Raw genomic sequence first — 21,229 nt, 5'->3', positions numbered from 1 at the left:
GATCCACTGCATCATTCTAGCACTTTGTGTTCAACATTTCAACTTGTTTCAGTTTATTCTTTCAATCACTCACAACTGTTCCTGGGGTCTACCAGCAAAACAATTTTGCAACCAAGGGGCTTGAGATACGAGTTTAAACCCAATGAGGCTCCTCAGTCATTTAATTAAATTATAGAAATTCAAAGGTATCAAAGGTATTTTATTAGTCACATTCACATACACCCAGGTGTAGTGAAGTGAAATGCTTCTTGCCATTTTGCAGCACACAAAAATAGAATACAGACATAACACCAATGAGAGTCTTAAACACATAGAACATCCCCCCACAATGGCTCCCACCATGAGGGAAGGCACAAAGTCCAGTCCCCAACCCCAGTTCACCCATAGTCGGGCCCATTGAGGCCTCCACAGTTGCCTCTACGGAGGCCCGGTGTTCCAGGCCGTTCTCGCCGGGTGATGTTGCTCCGGCGTCGGGAGAGATTCAGTATGGAAGCAGGAGGCCTTTCAACCCATCAAATTCACGCTGATCATAAACCACCCATTTAGAGTGATCTTACATTCATCCATTTTTAAAAAACTCGCTTCCAACTAAGTGTTCATGTTGAACTTTTACCACTTTTTTTCAGTGCATCCCAGAATCGGCACGTTATAGTGTTTCTGTAGGGAACACTCAGAGTGCCAAGCAGACCCTGAACTACATTGCAAAGATGAACCGCTCCAGCCTCCCTCAAGGTACCTTGATAGAGACACAAACAGTAAGTCCAAAAATGTTCTTGCCTATAAAGAGGGTAAATTCCCAGTATTACCATAATGATGCAAATCGTTGGCCAATTTCTTGAGTTTAGTTTATTGTCACGTGTATCGTGGTGCAGTGAAAAGCTTTTGTTGCATTGAGCGGAGGGACAATGCATGATTACAATCGAGCTATCCACAGTGTACAGATACATGATGAACGGTCTGAAAGAGTGGAGCGATTGTAACACGCGATTGCAGTTCCACCTCTGTGACTAGCACACAGTGTCGCCTGGGTCGGGCGCCATCTTGGCTGGTTCTGTGACATCATGTGTCGAGAATGAATCAAGTATACATTCATATTTTGTGAATGCTTTTTAGAATGCATTCAACATTAGTGTATCTCTAACCCCAAGAAGGAAACATGCAAAACTTGATGTGGTTCTGAAAATCGAAGTAACTAATTGATGTGAGAGAAGGAACTCTATGTAAAACAGCAAATGCAACTTAAGTTCAACACAGGAACATCAGAGAGCCAAAAATAACAGGTCTAAATTGATGGTCATGCCAGGTTATAAGAGATCACACCCAAATAATACTGGTCCAGCAATCCAACAGATTTTCAGTGGGGAATATTCAAAGGAATTGCGCATACAATAATATTATCCTACATTAAAAAGATGTGAATGGGCAGCAAGATTAGTTCTGAACTGTTCTGGCAAGGAGTTGAAATTGTCTCCGTGAGATAGTCTGTCTTGGTGATGCAGACTTTTCTGTCACTTTTGTGTCACCTGGCACTTCTTCAAAGTAATTTAGAATTCTCATCCAGATCAATATTCATGCCTAGTCTAATCAAGTAAATGGATTTTCTAACCGTTATCTCATTGCTGTTTGTGGCTGCATCTTGCATGGCACTTGGCTGCTAGTCAAAAGTGCTTCACTTCACTCTCTGCAAATTACTTTGAAGTAACAAATTTGTGAACGGTTGCTATAGAAAATGCATCCCGGGTTAATTGTGGCCATTAAAGTAACAGCAATAAGTGGTGGGTTAATGGGGCAGATTATGAGTCAAAATGAACGAGGTTAGAGAGGCAAGTAAAGATGCAGTGGAAAGGAAGGGTATTGCAAAGGTCAGGTAGCATCTCTGGAGAAAGAGGATGGGTGACGTTTCGAACTACAGGATATAGAGGAGGAACGTGTGAGGGCCTCATCTGTGATGGACGAGGAAACCCCCATTCCCTAAAGAACGAGGACATCCCGGATGGCCTGGTATAGAAACCTCATCTCAGGACCAGGTGCAGCGGAGATGGAGAAAATGTGAGTGGGGGTTAAAGTCTTTGTAGGAGGCAGGGTGAGAAGAGGTGTAATCCAGACAGCTGTGGGAGTCGGTGAATTTGTAATAGACATCCATCGATAGTCTATATCCTGTAAGGGAGACAGTGAGATCAAGAAAGGGCAGGGAGGTGTCGGAGATGATCCAAGTGAAGGCCGAGGAAAAGTTCTCACAAAGCCTGGAATCGCCTCTCACCTGTCACCAAAGATGGGAATGCAAGAATGTCTAGTACAGGTAATTGGTGCAGCAACTAACCATGGCAGGATAACGCTGGCTGTGTCTTAATACTAGAAACAAAAACTTTTTCCCAAATACTGTCTTGGATTTTTTTTTCTTTCTATAGGCAAAGAGGGGAAGTATCTTTGACTTGGTAGATTCCGAATACAGACGCACAACTTTACAGTGCTGGTTCATATGGTAAATATTATATACCTGGAGATATTAAAATAATATATAATTACACAATAACTAACAAATAGCAACATCTTATCCCCTTTCTCCCATATTTTCTCTTTTTCAAACATCTTTGTATTTTTTTCTATTTTCCAATTGCCTTCCCCCTTTTCATCAATCTGGGAAATGAATACAGAATTATACTACAGTTACACATAAGACATTAGTGAGGCTGAACTTGGGTGTATTGTGTTAAGTTTTGGTCACCCTGCTGATGGAAAGATGGCATTCAATTGGAAAGAGTGCAGAGAAGATTTACGAGGCTGTTGCTAGGACTCGAGGGGCTGAGGTACAGGGAGAGTTTTGGCAGGCTAGGACTTTATTCCTTGGAGCACAGAAAACTGAAGGATAGTCCAATAGAGGTGCATAAAATCATGAAGGGAATAGGTGGGGTATATGCACAGAGTGTTTTTCCCAAGGTAGAGGACTCAAGAACTAGAAGGCATAGGTTTAAGGTAACAGGGGAAAGATTTAATAGGAATCTGAGGGGTAATTTTTTGTCACAAACTATTTGTCCCAGGAATCAGTAGGTTAACCTATGATGAGCGTTTGTCGGCACTCGGACTCTACTCATTGGAGTTTAGAAGAATGGGGGGATCTCATTGAAACATACAGAATAGTGAAAGGCTAGGATAGAGTGGATGTGGAGAGGATGTTTCCACTAGTGGGAGAGTCTAGGACTAGAGGTCATAGCCGCAGATTTAAAGGATGTTATTTTAGGAAGGAGATGAGGAGAAATCTCTTTAGTCAGAGGGTGATGAATCTGTTGAATTCTTTGCCACAGAAGGCTGGGGTGGCCAAGTCAGTGGATAATTTTAAGGCAGGGATAGATAGATTCTTGATTGATACAGGTGTCAGAGGTTCTGGGGAGCAGTCAGGAGAATGAGGGTAGGAGGGAGAGAAATATCAGCCATGATTGAGTAGACTTGATGGGCCGAATGGCCTAATTTGACTCCTATTCCTTATGACCTTATGAGAATATATTACGTATATGGAACACGCTGCCAGAGGAAGGAGTTGAGGCAAGTACAATTACACAATTCAAAATATATTTACAGAGGAAAGGGTTAAGAGGGAAGATCGACACAAAATGCTGGAGTAACTAAGCAGAAGGACCAGAGAAGTGTAACTCAGCGGACCAGTCTGAAGAAGGGTTCCGACCCAAAACTACACCTATTCCTTTTCTCCAGTGATGCTGCCTGACCCGCTGAATTACTTCAACATTTTGTGTCTATCTTTGGTATAAACCAGCATCCGGTTCCTTCCGACACAAGGGTTAAGAGGGATATGGGCCAAACGCACGCAAACGGGACTAGATAAGATGGGTTATCTTGGATGGAATGGAAGATCAGGGCTGAAGGGCTGCGTAACTCTACGACTCTGAAATGTATGATTATTTTTGGGCTGCAGGTTCCACGGGCACTGACAGCCCGAGACCAGAGAATAAGTATTAGTTCTTTGAGCTGTGAAAATCGTCAGAGAAGAATCTGATTCTGTCCTTCACCCTTAATGCTGGGAGATGCCACTAACTGCCTTCTGTTCTACTAGGCTTATGATTGGGGTACTTCTTGGCATGTGATGAATGACCTGAAGACCTCTGGTTTGTGCAGGGAGTGTTGATTGACCAGGTTCAGCTGCCTTATGGTCGAGCACTATACCGAACAAGGCGATATTAATTCAATGAGCATCAAAGAAGTTCAATATCATGATCACCATTTTAGAAGGTGAGGGAGCTGAGCTGTGTGAATACAGAGCTTCATAAGGGCATAAGTGATAGGAGCAGAATTGGGTCATTCGGCCCATTAAGTATACTCCCCATTCAATCATGGCTGATCTATCTCTCCATTCTCGTGCCTTCTCCCCATAACCCCTGACACCCATACTGTTCAAGAATCTATCTATCTCTGCCTTAAAAACATCCATTGACTTGGCGTCCACAGCATTCTGTGGCAATGAATTCCACAGATTCACGACCCTCTGTCTAAAGAAATTCCTCCCCATCTCCTTTCTAAAGGAACTTCCTTTAATACTGAGACTATGACCACTGGTCCTAGACTCTCCCACTAGTGGAAACATCCTCTACACATCCACTCTAACCAGGCCAATATTGCTGTCGCAGACACATTAAAAGAGCTCAACTGATACAATTTTAAAGGCTGTGTCAACTTCGTTTGGCTATTCTGTGATTTTACCCACTGGAAAAACTGGATGAATGGAAGTTTAGCTTAGGATACCTTGAGGTCACAGGTAACTGTGCCTCAGGAAGCTCCAAGTGGGGGTAATTTGTGGTAACCCCAAGTTCCCAAACTGCTTGAGCTGAACAGCACAGCAGGGACAACAGGGCAACAAAACAATCTATCTCCTTCCCCAAGGAGAGTTAAACTGCTTCAGTCCCTACCGAATGCTGTCTGTGTGGAGTTTGCACATTCTTCCTGTGATCGTGTGGATTTGCACGGGTGTTCTACTTTTATTCCACAACCCAAAGATGCGTTGGTAGATTATTTGGCTATTATGAATTTTCACTCGGTGTAAGCTAATGGCAACAAAATAGTTCAAGCAGTGGGGATGATGGACATGTGTGAGTGAATATTTTGCATGGGCACAGGGAAGTAAACAGAGGGGGGAATGGAACTGATGGGAAACATAGAAACATAGAAATTAGGTGCAGGAGTAGGCCATTCGGCCCTTCGAGCCTGCACCGCCATTCAATATGATCATGGCTGATCATCCAACTCGGTATCCCGTACCTGCCTTCTCTCCATACCCTCTGATCCCCTTGGCCACAAGGGCCACATCTAACTCCCTCTTAAATATAGCCAATGAACTGGCCTCAACTACCCTCTGTGGCAGAGAGTTCCAGAGATTCACCACTCTCTGTGTGAAAAAAGTTCTCCTCATCTCGGTTTTAAAGGATTTCCCCCTTATCCTTAAGCTGTGACCCCTTGTCCTGGACTTCCCCAACATCGGGAACAATCTTCCTGCATCTAGCCTGTCCAACCCCTTAAGAATTTTGTAAGTTTCTATAAGATCTCCTCTCAATCTCCTAAATTCTAGAGAGTATAAACCAAGTCTATCCAGTCTTTCTTCATAAGACAGTCCTGACATCCCAGGAATCAGTCTGGTGAACCTTCTCTGCACTCCCTCTATGGCAATAATGTCCTTTCTCAGATTTGGAGACCAAAACTGCACGCAATACTCCAGGTGTGGTCTCACCAAGACCCTGTACAACTGCAGTAGAACCTCCCTGCTCCTATACTCAAATCCTCTTGCTATGAAAGCCAACTATGAAAGTTCTATTGCGAGCCAGCATGGATGCCATGGGCTGAATGGCCCCCTGTTGTGTTGTGATGTAGACTTCTTATCGAGTCCACATCACAAGATTTGAATAGCCAGAGCTGAACAGACCTCTCGACCATTTGCATACAATGCCATCTTATGGATCTTGTGTGCAGTGGTGGAAAGATTGGTGGAAACAGGTCCGCGACGTGAATGCTCTTTCCTTAAGATAATATAAGAGGAGCCAAAACTGAGAAGGAGGATGAATTAGAGTGATTGAAATGTCAAATCATGTGGAGAAAGAAATGAAGAGAGAGAATGATTGAAGCGGATAGAGCAAAAATGTAGGATGGTGTTTTTTGAAATTCCCTACAATTCACATTGTAGGGATGAGCCCACGTGTCTGAGAGCCTGTTTCCTGTGCAAGAAAGTTTGAATGGTGATTATTAGCAATTATCACATTCTTAAACCTATCAGTCACGAGTTTAGTGCACCATCAATGGACATTTGCAAGAACGCAAAAATAAGGTTGACAGGAGGCTACTGCTTATGTAAGTCTGTCTCTTCATCCCATTACTAGCTAATATGAATGCTACAGTTGTATGTTAATCAGACTCCCATTTCTTAACAAAGCTTGGGTTCATAATTCACTTGAAGGCAGACACAAAAAGTTGGAGTAACTGTGGGTCAGGCAGCATCTCTGCAGAAAAGGAATAGGTGAAGTTTTGGGTCGAGACCCTTCTTCAATTGGCAGTCGGGGACTCTCACTCATTGATTCCCTCATTCAATGGTTGTATTCTTGACTGCTCTGTTTGAAGTGGTTTGATCAACAAAGCAATGGGCAATAGTTAAACACTACAATTCTGCCTGAAAAAGGACACGAAGTGCTAGAGTAGCTCAGCGGGTCAGGCCGCATCCCTGGAGAACACGGATAGATGTCGGCAGGTCGGGACTCTTCGTAGGATTCATTGTAGGTGGGGGAGTGGGGGAAGATGTCAAATGTCCTTGTTTCCACAATTCTGGCTCGCATGTATTAGACCTGCATTGATTGACTACTTTTGTTCAAGAGATCTTCTGAAGTAACATTTGATTTGATAAAATTACCAGACATTGTTTGATATAATTAGTCTGCTTGGTTCTTCTAGGTTGGGGACAGCGTTCGCTTATTATGGGCTTGTCCTAACCAGCTCGGAGCTCTTGGAAAACAACGTAGTCTGTGGCTCGCCTGAAAATGCGAATCTGTATAATTCACTGGAGACCTGCCACTGTAAAATGTTTGAAGCCGCGGACTACCAGACCATGGTCATCAGCACTTTAGGAGAATTCTTGTGTAAGAATAAGCTCTTGGTTTATATATATTGTTTTAAAGTTGATCTATTACTTACCCTTTCTGTTGGTGGTGATGGTGATGATGGTTTACTGTCACATGTACCAGGTACAGTGAAATTCTTTGTTTTGCATACAAAACACAAAGTATGCAAAGAGTCGCCACATACAGGGCGCCGACAAAGATAGAAAAGTATTCAACGTGATCCCGATGGACCCTCTTCGTTCATGGCGCCCCCTCCCCCAAGCCGGGTCCCCCTTCATTCACGCCCCCCCCCCCATCACCACTCCGGGTCCCACTCATTGTTCTACCAACAGCCCCCCACACCCCTGGACTTTGTGTTGAGTTACGTGTATGTTCAACGCTAAAGGACTGGCTGCTATACCTGATATTTTCAATATATAAAATATCATACTTGCGCAGATTTACCTGGCTGAAATAATAAGCCAGAAATCTATGCACTTTGCATGAAATATTTGAAACGGGAGTAGAAATTGAATGCATTCATAGAAATTCATTGCAAGTTACACCGTCGTGACTTCTGATCTGACTTGGAATTACAGAAAATATCTGTTTTTTCTAGTGAAGAAATTTGCTCTGCATTTGTGTATGCTAACATAGGTCTACACACATATGTACGTGTTTGTTATTGTGTGTTTGCAAGTGTATACATACTTTTGTGCATAAATGTGCTTGTAAGTGTGTGTGTGTCGTATATTTATGCATATTTGCTCGCCCTTGGAGTCATAGAGCCACACAGCACAGAAACAGGCCCTTTAGCCCATTATGTCCATGCTGACAAATTTGGCATTCTGGGCTAGTCCCATCACCCTGCATTTGGCCCAAAAAACCCTTAACACTTCCGTTCGATACATCTGTCCAAATGTCTTCTGAATGTCGTAATTACGTTCCCTTCCATAGCTTCCTCTGGCAGTTCATTCCAGATACGGGCTACCCTCTGAGTGAAAAAGTTGCCCATGGATTGGTTTATGAAAGTAGAGTATTCCAATCAATAAAAAAAAAACATCCCTTGAATTCAAAAATATTCTTGGCCATTGGCACAATAAACAAAATAAATTTGTCTGATATTCAACATTTATTAATGGATAATTGATACACAATGGCAGTAATTCAGCCCATTGTCTCCATACAAATATCCTACTCCCCCAACGTTTTCCTAGGACATCGCAAATTCTTTCTTTTTACATAGTTATTCAGCTCTTTTTGAACTCCTCAAAATAATCTGCCTTTATTAATATAGTAATGCTGGCAGCACATTCCAGGCACTAATACTTGTGTAATTTTTTTTTTATCCTTGTGCTATTTTTTTATTTTTAATCTAGTTCTTGATCTCTGCAATTGGCCACAATTTTTCTGTATCTACTCTATCTGTATCTTTGTTGTTTTAAACAGCAGAGTTTATGCTTCATGCACCCTTGCCATTGTGTAGTGAGAGTACATCTGGTGATGCACTAACAGCCAAACTATGGAACAACCTAAACCATGGGGTGGCAGAATAGCAGGACAGAAGAGATGCTGCCTTAATGTGACAGAGACCGGTTTCGAGCCTGACTACGGGTGCTGTTTGTACGGAGTTTGTACGTTCTCCCGATGACCGCATGGGTTTTCTCTGGCTGCTCTGGCTTTCCTCTCACACTCCAAAGACGTACAGGTTTGAAGGTTAATTGGCTTTGGTAAAATTGTATATTGTCCCTAGAGTATAGGATAGTGCTAGTGTCCAGGGTGATTGCTGGTCTGTACGGACTTGATGGGCCGAAGGGCCTGTTTCCACACTGTACCACCAAAGCCAAAAGTCTACAGAATCTTGATTTTCTTCATCCCACTCCCATGCAAACTCATCAGTGCAATTAACTCAAGTTATGCAGCACAGGTATCCAAATGATTTCACATATTCATATATCAACATCAAAGCTAATACCACAGCACAGGATTAAGATCATGTTGCCCATACAGGCTGTGCAGACTCCTTAATTGGTGTGATAATTATCCTCTTTGACCCATTCCTCTCCGCAATTTCCTTTTAAATATTTTAAAATATTTGTGACCCTTCTCATTAATAAGATGCTGGGTGTAGATTTTCAACTTGCCTCTCAGGTGTAAGTTTAGAAGCTGGAGCTGTGAACAGGAGCCAGGAATAAAAACCCACCCGATGTTTGTTGCCATGGAGATAATGGGTGGCTCGTCTGCAATGCTTGCTTGAGGCCCAGCAGGTTGAAAATCTCAGACAATACCTTCACCGTGTTGTCATATTGGGGCCTCCACCTCCCGATAAACATTTGCCATCGTTTTATGCCCTCTGTTTACTGTTTTACGAGGATGTTGCCAGGACTAGAGGGTCTGAGCTATAGGGAGAGGTTGAGTAGGCTGGGACTCTATTCCTTGGAGGATGAGGCATGATCTTAATGAGGTGTATAAAATCATGAGAGGAATACATCGGGTAGAGTCTCTTGCCCAGAGTAGGTGAATCGAGGACCAGAGGACACAGGTTTAGGGCGAAGGGGAAAAGATTTAATAGGAATTTGAGGGGTAACTTTTTCACACAATGTATGGAACAAGCAGCCAGAATAGGTAGTTGAGGCAGGTACGATCCCAGCATTTAAGAAACAGTTAGACAGATACATGGATAGGACAGGTTTGGAGGGACATGGCAGGTGGGACTAGTGTAGCTGGGACTTGTTGGCCAGTGTGGGCAAGTTGGGCCAAAGGGCCTGTTTCCACAATATATCACTCTATGACTATGACGCATTGATCAATATAAATATGGATTTCTCAAACTGCCACAAGAAAAAAACACTTTGATAGAATTTTGTACTTTCGAGATACAGCATGGAAACAGACCCTTAACCATATAATAACCATATAACAATTACAGCACGGAAACAGGCCATCTCGGCCCTACTAGTCCGTGCCGAACAACTTTTTTCCCTTAGTCCCACCTGCCTGCACTCATACCATAACCCTCCATGCCCTTCTCATCCATATGGCTAGCCAATTTATTTTTAAATGATACCAATGAACCTGCTGACACCACTTCCACTGGAAGCTCATTCCACACCTCTACCACTCTCTGAGTAAAGAAGTTCCCCCTCATGTTACCCCTAAACTTCTGTCCCTTAATTCTGAAATGACCCTTCAGCCCACCGAATCCACACTGAGCAGCCATCACACCACGCACGAACACGATTTACAATTTACAATTTGCAGAAGCCAATTAACCATTAAACCCGTATATCTTTGGAGTGTGGGAGAAAACTCACGTGGTCACAGGGAGAACGTATAACCTCCGTACAGTCAGGATCGAACCTGGGTCTCTGGCATTGTAAGGCAGCATCTCTACTGCTGCACCACTGGGCCATATCCCAGCCTATTTGACAATCCTCAACCATTTTCTTACCCTTTCTCTGGAAGGAACGAGTATGTGGGCGAGGTATTGAAAAGCTATCTCATGGCCAAAGTCAACATTTACTGGGCAAATTCCAGCACATTTGATGGGCACACATGTAGAATCTATAATAGACACATAAATCTGGAGTAACTCAGAGGGACAGCCAGCATCTCTGGAGATAAGGAATGGGTGACCGTTCAGATCAAGACCCTTCTTCAGACTGGTTAGGGATAAGGGAAACGAGAGATATAGACAATGATGTAGAGAGATAAAGAACAATGAATGAAAGATGCAAAGAAGGAACATTGATGCAATGAGCAAAGATGTTCAGCAAAACGATTGCCTTGTCTACGTTGGTCTCGTCGATGTATAAGATTCCAATGTAGAATCTATAACTTTAGTTGTCTGTCAGAACGTTTATGCATTACGATTTTTCTCGACTATTATTGTTTTCTCAGACAGTTCTTCAAGTGGAGTCAATTGAATTATTCTTTGTTCTAAAAATTGATTTTTTTTCCCCACAGTTGTTCCGTTTAGTCCTTTCGTCATTGAAACGTTGGGAAGATGCCGCAGTTTGGCATTAACGATGGGAGCCTCAGGTTTCTTCTTTCTGCTCCTCAACATCTGCACCAGCAGGTAGAATGGCTAACGGCCACCACTCATGGAAAATATCCTGCAACATCTCTTAGGGGGCGGAGGACTTAGTATTTTTTCAAGATGGACACAAAATGATGGAGTAACTCAGCGGGACAGGCAGCATCCCTGGGGAGAAGGAATGGGTGATGTTTCGGGTCGAGACCCTCTTCTTCAGACTAGTTAGGGACAAGGGGAACGAGAGATGTAGATGGTGACGTGGAGAGATAAAGTGCAACGAATGAAAGATATGTAAAAAAAGTAATGATGATAAAGGAAACGCCATTGTTTGCTGTTTGTTGGGTGAAAGCGAGAAGCTGATGTGACTTTGGTGGGGAAGGGATAGAGAGAGAGTGTGAATGCCAGGGTTACTTGAAGTTAGACAAAACAATATTCATACCACTGGGCTGTAAGCTGTCCAAGCGAAATATGAGATGCTGTTCCTTCAATTTGCCTTTAGCCTCACACTGACAATGGAGGAGGCCCAGGACAGAAAGGTCTGTGTGGGAATGGGAAGGAGAATTAAAGTGTTTAGCAACCGGGAGATCAGGTAGGTGCAGGTGGACTGAGCGATGGTGTTCAGCGAAACTGTTGTCTAGTCGACGTTTGGTCTCGCCGTATTTATTCAACATCCATTAGCATGCTGAATACAAATGGCTTTATAAAAATAACATGATTGTATGGACCTTCTTGGCCCTTTCTCTCCCTTCCATCAATATCTTAGTTCCACTACATGCCTCCTCATACTGCCTTCACTCTATCCATTGCCTGCCTCACCCATTTAAACCTTTCTTTATCTGCATCTATCACTCGCCCTGAATCCTTGCGGTCCACATGCCTATGTTTTACCTGTAATTCTTTTCTAAGCTGTACCAGTCCAATACCCACAATCCCTTCCTTCAGCATACCTGCCCTGTACCCAAAATCCCTTTCTTTGCCCTACCTGTCACCCTATAACCCTTCCTTTGCCATGAGGTCATAAGGAATAGGAGTAGAATTTGGCCATTCGATCCATCAAGTCTAGTCCTCCATTCAATCATGGCTGATCTACCCCCATCCTCCTAACCCCATTCTGCTGCCTTCTCCCCATGAGAAGGCCGTGTGTGTTCTTGCCCAAAATGTGTCCTGACTCGGTGCTGCCGCCATGACAACGGGGTCTTCAAGGCCAAATTAAGACTCTACATTTTTACGAACTTTGAATCTTGAAGCATAGAAGATGTACTGGAAAAGTGGTGACTCTTGTATACTGCTTCAGTGTAATCTACTATTCTAACACTCTTGTACTTAAGCATGATTGTGCTTATGTATATCAGTGCACCTATTCTTTATTCATCATCCGTTTCTACTCTGTATCTACTGTTTCGCTGTTACTCCTTCCTACACTGTACATACTTCCTTTACCATAATTCCTTCCCTCGCCACTCCTGTCCATTACCTACCGACCCTTCCTTCTTCACACTTGTCCACTATTATTCTTTACGCTAGCTGCCTCTGATCCAAATTCCCCTCCTTCTCCACTAATTCCCCGACCTTCATCACTAATCTCTCCATTTCTGGTGCAAGGTAACATTATTTTAAAACTGCTCATCACATTGCTGCCTGGCGGTACCTGTAGTGTAAAAATTTGCTGTTGCCTTTCCTGCATAACAATGATGCCATTACACCAAAATTATATAAAGGGAAGGTAATGGCTTTGGGGTTTTCCTGAACCCAGGTATTAGACTATCTAAATTCATATTTGTTTTTCACTCTTAGGGCTCTGTTGACCGTTTTGCTTTTTATTCTCCGAGCTCTCGTGTCTGCAAACTTCATCATCATCTACATCTACACAGCAGAGGTAGGTGAAGGCTACTGTAAATGGAAATATCGCACCAGCTTCAACCTTTGGCTCAGTGAGGGAGGGGTGAATATTCTCCTCACCCATGTTCATTCTCATTATATGCTGGAAAAAATATGCCGGGCCTCAAAAGTAATCTACCAATTGTATTTTATAACACTTTTTGGGCTTGTTCTCCAGTTTTCCTAGATGTTCCTGCTGCTGCAGTGGAAGCAGTGAGGGTTGCACCTCGGAGCAGTTTAAAAACTCAGATGAATATTTCTCCCTCTCCCTCTCCCTCTCCCTCTGGATAGCAGTAACACGATCGGTCTGAGTCAGCATGGATTTACAAAGGGGAAATCATGCTTGACTAATCTTCCAGAATTTTTTTAAGATGTAACTAGGAAAATGGACAAGGGAGAGCCAGTGGATGTAGTGTACCTGGACTTTCAGAAAGCATTTGATAAGGTCCCACATAGGAGAATAGTGGGCAAAATTAGGGCACATGGTATTGGGGGTAGAGTGCTGACATGGATAGAGAAGTGGTTGGCAGACAGGAAACAAAGAGTAGGGATTAACGGGTCCCTTTCAGAATGGCAGGCAGTGACTAGTGGGGTACCGCAAGGCTCGGTGCTGGGACCGCAGCTATTTACAATATACATCAATGATTTGGATGAAGGGATTCAAAGTAACATTAGCAAATTTGCAGTTGACACAAAGCTGGGTGGCAGTGTGAACTGTGAGGAGGATGCTATGAGAATGCAGGGTGACTTGGACAGGTTGGAGGAGTGGGCAGATGCATGGCAGATGAAGTTTAATGTGGATAAATGTGAGGTTATCCACTTTGGTAGCAAAAACAGGAAGGCAGATTACTATCTAAATGGCATCAAGTTAGGAAAAGGGGAGGTACAATGGGATCTGGGGGTCCTTGTACATCAGTCTCTGAAAGTAAGTATGCAGGTACAGCAGGCAGTGAAGAAAGTGAATGGCATGTTGGCCTTTATAACAAGAGGAATCAAATATAGGAGCAAAGAGATTCTTCTGCAGTTGTACAGAGCCCTAGTGAGACCACACCTGGAGTATTGTGTGCAGTTTTGGTCCCCTAATTTGAGGAAGGACATTCTTGCTATTTCGGGAGTGCAGCCTAGGTTTACAAGGTTAATTCCCGGGATGGCGGGACTGTCATATGCTATATAACCATATAATATAACCATATAACAATTACAGCACGTAAACAGGCCATCTCGACCCTTCTAGTCCGTGCCGAACACATAATCTCCCCTAGTCCCATATACCTGTGCTCAGACCATAACCCTCCATTCCCTTCCCATCCATACAACTATCCAATTTATTTTTAAATGATAAAAACGAACCTGCCTCCACCACCTTCACTGGAAGCTCATTCCACACAGCTACCACTCTCTGAGTAAAGAAGTTCCCCCTCATGTTACCCCTAAACTTCAGTCCCTTAATTCTCAAGTCATGTCCCCTTGTTTGAATCTTCCCTACTCTCAGTGGGAAAAGCTTTTCCACGTCAACTCTGTCTATCCCTCTCATCATTTTAAAAACCTCTATCAAGTCCCCCCTTAGCCTTCTGTGCTCCAAAGAATAACGCCCTAACTTGTTCAACCTTTCTCTGTAACTTAGTTGCTGAAACCCAGGCAACATTCTAGTAAATCTCCTCTGTACTCTCTCTATTTTGTTGACATCCTTCCTATAATTAGGCGACCAAAATTGTACACCATACTCCAGAATTGGCCTCACCAATGCCTTGTACAATTTTAACATTACATCCTAACTTCTATACTCAATGCTCTGATTTATAAAGGCCAGCACACCAAAAGCTTTCTTTACCACCCTATCTACATGAGATTTCACTTTCAGGGAACTGTGCACAGTTATTCCCAGATCCCTCTGTTCACCTACATTCTTCAATTCCCTGAGAGAATGGAGCAGCTGGGCTTGTACACTCTGGAGTTTAGAAGGATGGGAGGGAATCTCATTGGAACATATATGATTGTTAAGGGCTTGGACACGCTAGAGGCAGGAAACATGTTCCCGATGTTGGGGGAATCCAGAACCAGGGGCCACAGTTTAAGAATAAGGAGTAAGCCATTTAGAACGGAGACACTTTTTCTGACAGAGAGTGGTTAGTCTGTCGAATTATATGCCTCAAAGGGCGGTGGAGGCAGGTTCTCTGGATGCTTTCAAGGGAGAGCTAGGTAGGTCTCTTAAAAATAGCAGAGTCAGGGGATATGGGGAGAATGCAGGAACGGGGTACTGATTGGGGATGATCAGCCATGATCACATTGAATGGCGGTGCTGGCTCGAAGGGCCAAATGGCCTACTCCTGCACCTATTGTCTATTTGCTATTGTCTATTTCTTTATATCTTGCTGTCTCTTGGAATCTATCTCTGTCACTGCATCGCCAGATCTCTTTCTATCTACGTCTGTGACTAATTTTGTGCATTTTACCTTTCATCTGAATTCCTGAAGTCTGCAAGATGTAAGGGAGCCTTTGGATTAATGAACTGAACCCGACCCTCTGGCAATAGTTGTGTATTCATCTTACTTAAGTTCTTCTGGCTGACTCTCCCTTTTGCTACGCATCTAACAAGCGGTTGTAAGGTTGGGATGGGTACCACTCCACCTTGTTCTTGGTTGAGAATTTAATATAGATGTAACAAGAGGAAACCATGTGACTCTGTAGGATGACTGGACTCCTTTGTGCCAATTAATGACAAGCAACTCTTTGTGTTAAGAAGATGTGGTAAGTCCCTTTTTTCACGTTGATGCAGGGACTGAAGCAACAACAAGGAGAAACTGGACTGATTTTGAGAAGGTTCATTCCTCCCACACTGCCAATTTACATCACCCTCCTCACTGAATAATTTGTTTAGTTTAGAGATACAGCGCTGAAACAGGCTCCACCAGCCCACCAAGTCCGCGCCAACCAGCGATCTCCGCACACTAACACTATCCTATACACACACACTAGGCACAATTTGCAATTTTTACCGGCCAATTAACCTACAAGCCTGTACATCTTTGGCGTGTTGATGGAAACCAGAGCATCTGGAGAAAACCCATGCAGGTTATGGGGAGAACCTGCAAGTTCCATACAGACAGCACCCATGGTCAGGATCAAAGTCTGGTCTCTGGCACTGTAAGGCAGTAACTCATGGATAACAGTGATGGTAGCGGTGGTTCGCAGGAACAGGGAGTGAGCGTTTAGTCCCTTGAACCTGTTCTATGGTTCATGATTGTTCTATATCTTGCATTTGTGTTCTTCTACATCCTTTGATAACCTACCCTGTTAAGCCTTCACTCTCTAAATATGTTTTCAAATTGCTCCGTTGATCTACCCCTCTGTAGTGCAAAGTTCCAAATTTCTACTACCCTTTCCATGAAGGAACGTTTCCAAATTTAATCTCTAAACAACATGGCTCCAGTTTTGTTTTGATCACTTATAATGGATTTGCCCACCAGTGGAAATCTTCCAATCTGCCTCATTGCCACCATTGCACTTTTTATCTGCACTTTCCCTGTAACTATTAAAAATCTGTATTCTAAACATTGTTTATTTGATCATTTATATGATATGTCAGCATAGAGTGTAAAATAATGTTTCTCGGTACACTGATAATAATAAACCAATACCAACATCAAATAATGTATCTCTATAAAATTGTTAACTGAATGATGTGTACAAGCCTTGGAGATGCAGAAAGCAGATGTTGTAGGGTGCAAAACAGAGATAAAATATAATGATGCATTTTTAAACTGCTTTTGATTTAGACAACCCTAATTTGATCAACCTTCATTGCAATGCATATTCCAGGATTGATAAGACTTTGGTGGCTTTGTTGGGTTACTGTTGCCAATGAATCATTGATTCCCTTTTTGCCTTATATTACCTAGTTATACAATTACAGAAGGGAACTATTTGGTCCGTGCCAGCTCCCAAGACAGCAATCCCATCAGTCCCATTATCCTTTTGCTTGTTACCCAGTAGCCATGTAGCATATTCTCCCCCACATCCTCATCAACTCTTTGATTTTTCTGCCACTTACCAACATTCACCAGTAAAAGTAGACAATGAATCTACAAGCGCATCCTTGAGATGGGGAAGGAAACAAGTGCGCTCAGGGGAAACCCACGCAGTCAGAAGGAGAACGTGCAACCTCCACACTGACAGCTTACGAGGTCAGGATCGGACTTAGAGCTAAGAGGCAGCACCAATAATTGCTGTCCATAGTTCTGTCGAGTGGATAGACGCAAAATACTCGATTTGCTCAGTGGGTCAGGCAGCATCTCTGGAGAAAAGGAATAGGTAGCGTTTCAGGTCAAGACCCTTCTTCAGACTGGCCTGGGTAGGAAGGACCAGCTGTGCGGACTAGCATCTTTAGTTCCTTCCTACACATTCTGTCAGGTACTTGGGGAATTTACTCCATAAATGTCACCTTTAACACCAATTGATCTGGACCCTTAAGTGGAAACTTAAACAGTGGCATCTCATGTTCTTTGTAATGATGGGTTAGTTGGAGTCATGTGTACCAATATGAGAAGAGAAACTTTGTCTTGCGTGTGATCCAGTCAAACCATACCAGACATGACAGTAATTAAGCCATATACGCGAATAGCAGGTTGTGCAAATAGAAAACAACCAGAGTGCAACATATAATGTAACAGCTGCAGAGAATGTGCAAACCAAAAAAAACAACAAAGCAGGTTGAGAGATTGGGACTCGGCTCTTAGCTTATGAGAGGTCCGTTCAGTAATGTAATATCAGCAGGGCAAAAGCTGTTCCTGAATCTGGCGGTATGTACTTTCAACCTTCATATCCTCTGCCCGTTGGGAGAGAGAAGATGCAATGAGGAAATGTCTACCATTTCCTCTCTTAAACTAGATGGAGCGTATAGATGTATTTTTCTACAGAACACACCACTGACTGTTGCTTCTTTCTGCATTCTAGGTCTATCCCACGAATATCCGTTCCTTCGGACTGGGCTCCTGCAGTTCAATGGCTCGTATTGGAGCGATGATTGCACCCTTTATTGCTCAGGTGAGCTGCATATTTTTCTGTCTTCGCTTTTTGAAAGGCCCATGGTAAAAACAACGATTAATTTGACTGGCTTAAATTTCGAAAGGGCCTGTCCCACTTGGGCAACATATTAGGCGACAGCGTGAAAAGAGATTGTTGTGTCGTAGTCGGGTCGTGACACGTGGCGACGCGTGTAGTTACGGTCATTGCCTCTGCTAATTTATTGTGCGTCACTATGCGACGACGATGCGTCATGATGCGAGCCCCAGATGACGCAACCTGTCGCATTTTGCCGCATCGTATTGCGGATGAACGTACATTGTCGCCTGTGAGGTCACAGGCGCTGTTCTATGCTGTCGTATCCTGTCGCAGGCCGTCCTATGGCGAAGCATGATGACGCAAAACTTTAAATGTGGCCTCACCAATGTCTTAAACAACTATAACACGTCCTTCCAACGTCTATAACTCAATACTCTGACAGATGAAGGTCAATGTGCTGAAAGCCTTCTTGACCCTATGTTACCTTGCACTAAACATTATACCCTTTATCCTGTGTCTGTACACTGTGGATGGTTTGATTGGAATCATGTGTAGTCTTTGTGCTGACTGTATAGCGCGCAACAAAATGTATTTTACTGTATCTCAGTACACATGACAATAATAAACCAATGAATCATGAAACTAAATGAAACTAGTTACTCTTCATGCTGCCTGAATGCTTACACTCAGACATCATTGACCGGAGAGTGCAATGCCACTAATTTGTAATGTTTTGCCCATGCAGGTCCTACTGGCCACTTGGCCCATCATAGCCCTGTGCCTCTTCAGTGGAGTGTGCCTTATTTGTTCTGTGTTGGCCTTCACCCTTCCAATTGAAACCAAAGGACGGGCAATGCAGGTCAGTTCTAATCCGCTTCCTGATATATCCATTGTCACTTGGCCGAGGTGGAATGATTAAAAGCTGGCAACTCTAAATGGCTTGAATTTAAGGAACGCATTGAAAAAGGAGAGGTGCAGCATTGGAGCAATTTACAGAGTCAGGGTGACAGTCAAAGGATAATTGAGATTGATGAACACACTATTGAGAAGGCTTAAAGAGATGATCAATTGAAAACAGGGAGATTGATGAGCATGGAAGCAATGAATGAATTGAGTCAGAGACTCACAGAGGGATAGAGAATGGAAACAGGCCTTTCAGATCACTAAGTCTGCATATACCATCAACCACCTGCTAATCCTATGATAATCGGATTTGTGAATATCTCTCCATTCTCATCAACAACCCCCTAGATCCTACCACTAACCTACCAACTGGTGACAATTTACAGTGGCCAATGAACGTACCCATCTGCACGTCTCTGGGATGTGGGAGGAAACCACAGCATCGGGAGGAAGCCCACATGGACACAGGAAGAAGATGCAAACTCCACATAGGCAGCACTTGAGGAGAGGCTTGAACCTAAATCTCTGGCACTGTGAGGCAGTGGTTCTACTAGCTGCACCTCTGTGCTACCCATTGGTACGGGTTAAGATTCTGGCTGCAAAGTTAGTTCATGAGGCGAGACACAAAATACTGGAGTAACTCGATGGGGCAGGCAACATCTCTGGAGAAAAGGAATATTCATTTGCTCCAGAGATGCTGCCTGTGCCACTGAGCTACTCCAGCATTTTGTGTCTATCTTCGGTGTAAATCAGATTCTGCGGTTCCTTCTTATACATTGTTTACGAGGGTGCAAGATGGAAGCGTTGGAATAGTTAAGCATCGGGGTGGCACGGTGGCGCAGCGGTAGAGTTGCTGCCTTACAGCGAATGCAGCGCCATTAGACCCGGGTTCGATCCCGGCTAGGGGCGCTGTCTGTACGGAGTTTGTACGTTCTCCCCGTGACCTGCGTGGGTTTTCTCCGAGATCTTCAGATTCCTCCCACATTTCTGGTTTGTAGGTTAATTGGCTTGGTAAATGTAAAAACTGTCCCTAGTGTGTGTAGGATAGTGTTAATGTGCGGGGATCATTGGTCGGCACGGACCTGGTGGTCCAAAGGACCCGTTTCCACGCTGTATCTCTAAACTAAACTAAAACTGAACTAAATAGAAGTGACAAGAGCACAGATGTGGGTTCAGCCATAGATGAGATAAGACTGGAGTGGAGACGAGCCTTGAAAATTGTGCTGACTGTTTTTGGAAAGGTCATCAACAAAGGCCTTATTAATTATTTCTGCATTTAGCAAGGCTAGATGCAGGAAGATTGTTCCCGATGTTGGGGAAGTCCAGGACAAGGGGTCACAGCTTAAGGATAAGGGGGAAATCCTTTAAAACCGAGATGAAAAGAACATTTTTCACACAGAGAGTGGTGAATCTCTGGAACTCTCTGCCACAGAGGGTAGTCGAGGCCAGTTCATTGGCTATATTTAAGAGGGAGTTAGATGTGGCCCTTGTGGCTAAGGGGATCAGAGGGTATGGGGAGAAGGCAGGTACGGGATACTGAGTTGGATGATCAGCCATGATCATATTGAATGGCGGTGCAGGCTCGAAGGGCCGAATGGCCTACTCCTGCACCTAATTTCTATGTTTCTATGTTTCTATGGAAAAATATTGCAAGTTTGCAATAAATTGGTGTTATCTTTAATAACTATTTTCATTGATGTTACAGGAGATCAAACCATCCTCTGATGAACAATGAATGCAGTCCTGGAGTTTGTGAGTGTTAGACCAGAGGAAATCTAAACTTTATTCTTGGCACTTTTTAAATAGAACTTCACCAGTAAGAGGTCAAGTAATTTGCTGGATTGTAAGTATGGTGCGGTACTGGTGTGTACCAGGAATCACACGCACGACTTTGACAGCAAGTCCATCTCTTTCACATCCTTCAAACTTCTGTTACCGTGCGTGGCCTTTGACAGATCAAGGACATTGCAAGAGGCTGCAATCATCGAGGAATGTGTTCCATTGTCTGCACTCAGGAATTAACTTTGTACTGCAAAATTTGGGATAAAATAAAAACAAAGAAAAGAAGAAAAATCTGAGAAACAAAATTATTTCTACTTCCTTAAAGTAGCACCTCGACAGGTGGATGAGTAAGGACTAGCACCATGTGCACGAAGGAAGTCAAGGACGTTCTCCCTCCCAGCTCTGTTGTGCCTTCACTTTTGTGTTCCAATAGTTTCAGGTCAGCCATTTACCAAGACTCATGGCTTATCTTCTTCCATCTCAG

General features: G+C 43.4%; 1 protein-coding gene across 2 annotated transcripts in view; it reads left to right on the top strand.

Moving 5' to 3' along the window:
* The window catches only part of svopl (SVOP-like), an 88,235-nt gene extending 67,249 nt beyond the window's left edge, over positions 1-20,986 (top strand). For both annotated transcript variants that reach the window (XM_055650344.1, XM_055650345.1), the window contains 8 exons: positions 627-755; positions 2,409-2,482; positions 6,940-7,124; positions 11,052-11,163; positions 12,916-12,997; positions 17,953-18,042; positions 18,806-18,919; positions 20,669-20,986. In XM_055650344.1, coding sequence (XP_055506319.1) covers positions 627-755; positions 2,409-2,482; positions 6,940-7,124; positions 11,052-11,163; positions 12,916-12,997; positions 17,953-18,042; positions 18,806-18,919; positions 20,669-20,698 — 816 coding nt within the window. In that variant the 3' untranslated portion in view covers positions 20,699-20,986. The remainder of the gene's footprint in view (positions 1-626; positions 756-2,408; positions 2,483-6,939; positions 7,125-11,051; positions 11,164-12,915; positions 12,998-17,952; positions 18,043-18,805; positions 18,920-20,668) is intronic.
* The last annotated feature ends 243 nt before the right edge of the window (positions 20,987-21,229 follow it).

Source organism: Leucoraja erinacea, chromosome 19 (genome assembly GCF_028641065.1).
Source record: "Leucoraja erinacea ecotype New England chromosome 19, Leri_hhj_1, whole genome shotgun sequence".
Lineage (NCBI taxonomy): Eukaryota > Metazoa > Chordata > Chondrichthyes > Rajiformes > Rajidae > Leucoraja > Leucoraja erinaceus.
Note: the sequence above shows the minus strand (reverse complement) of the source record. Positions and strands in the feature narration are given on the sequence as shown.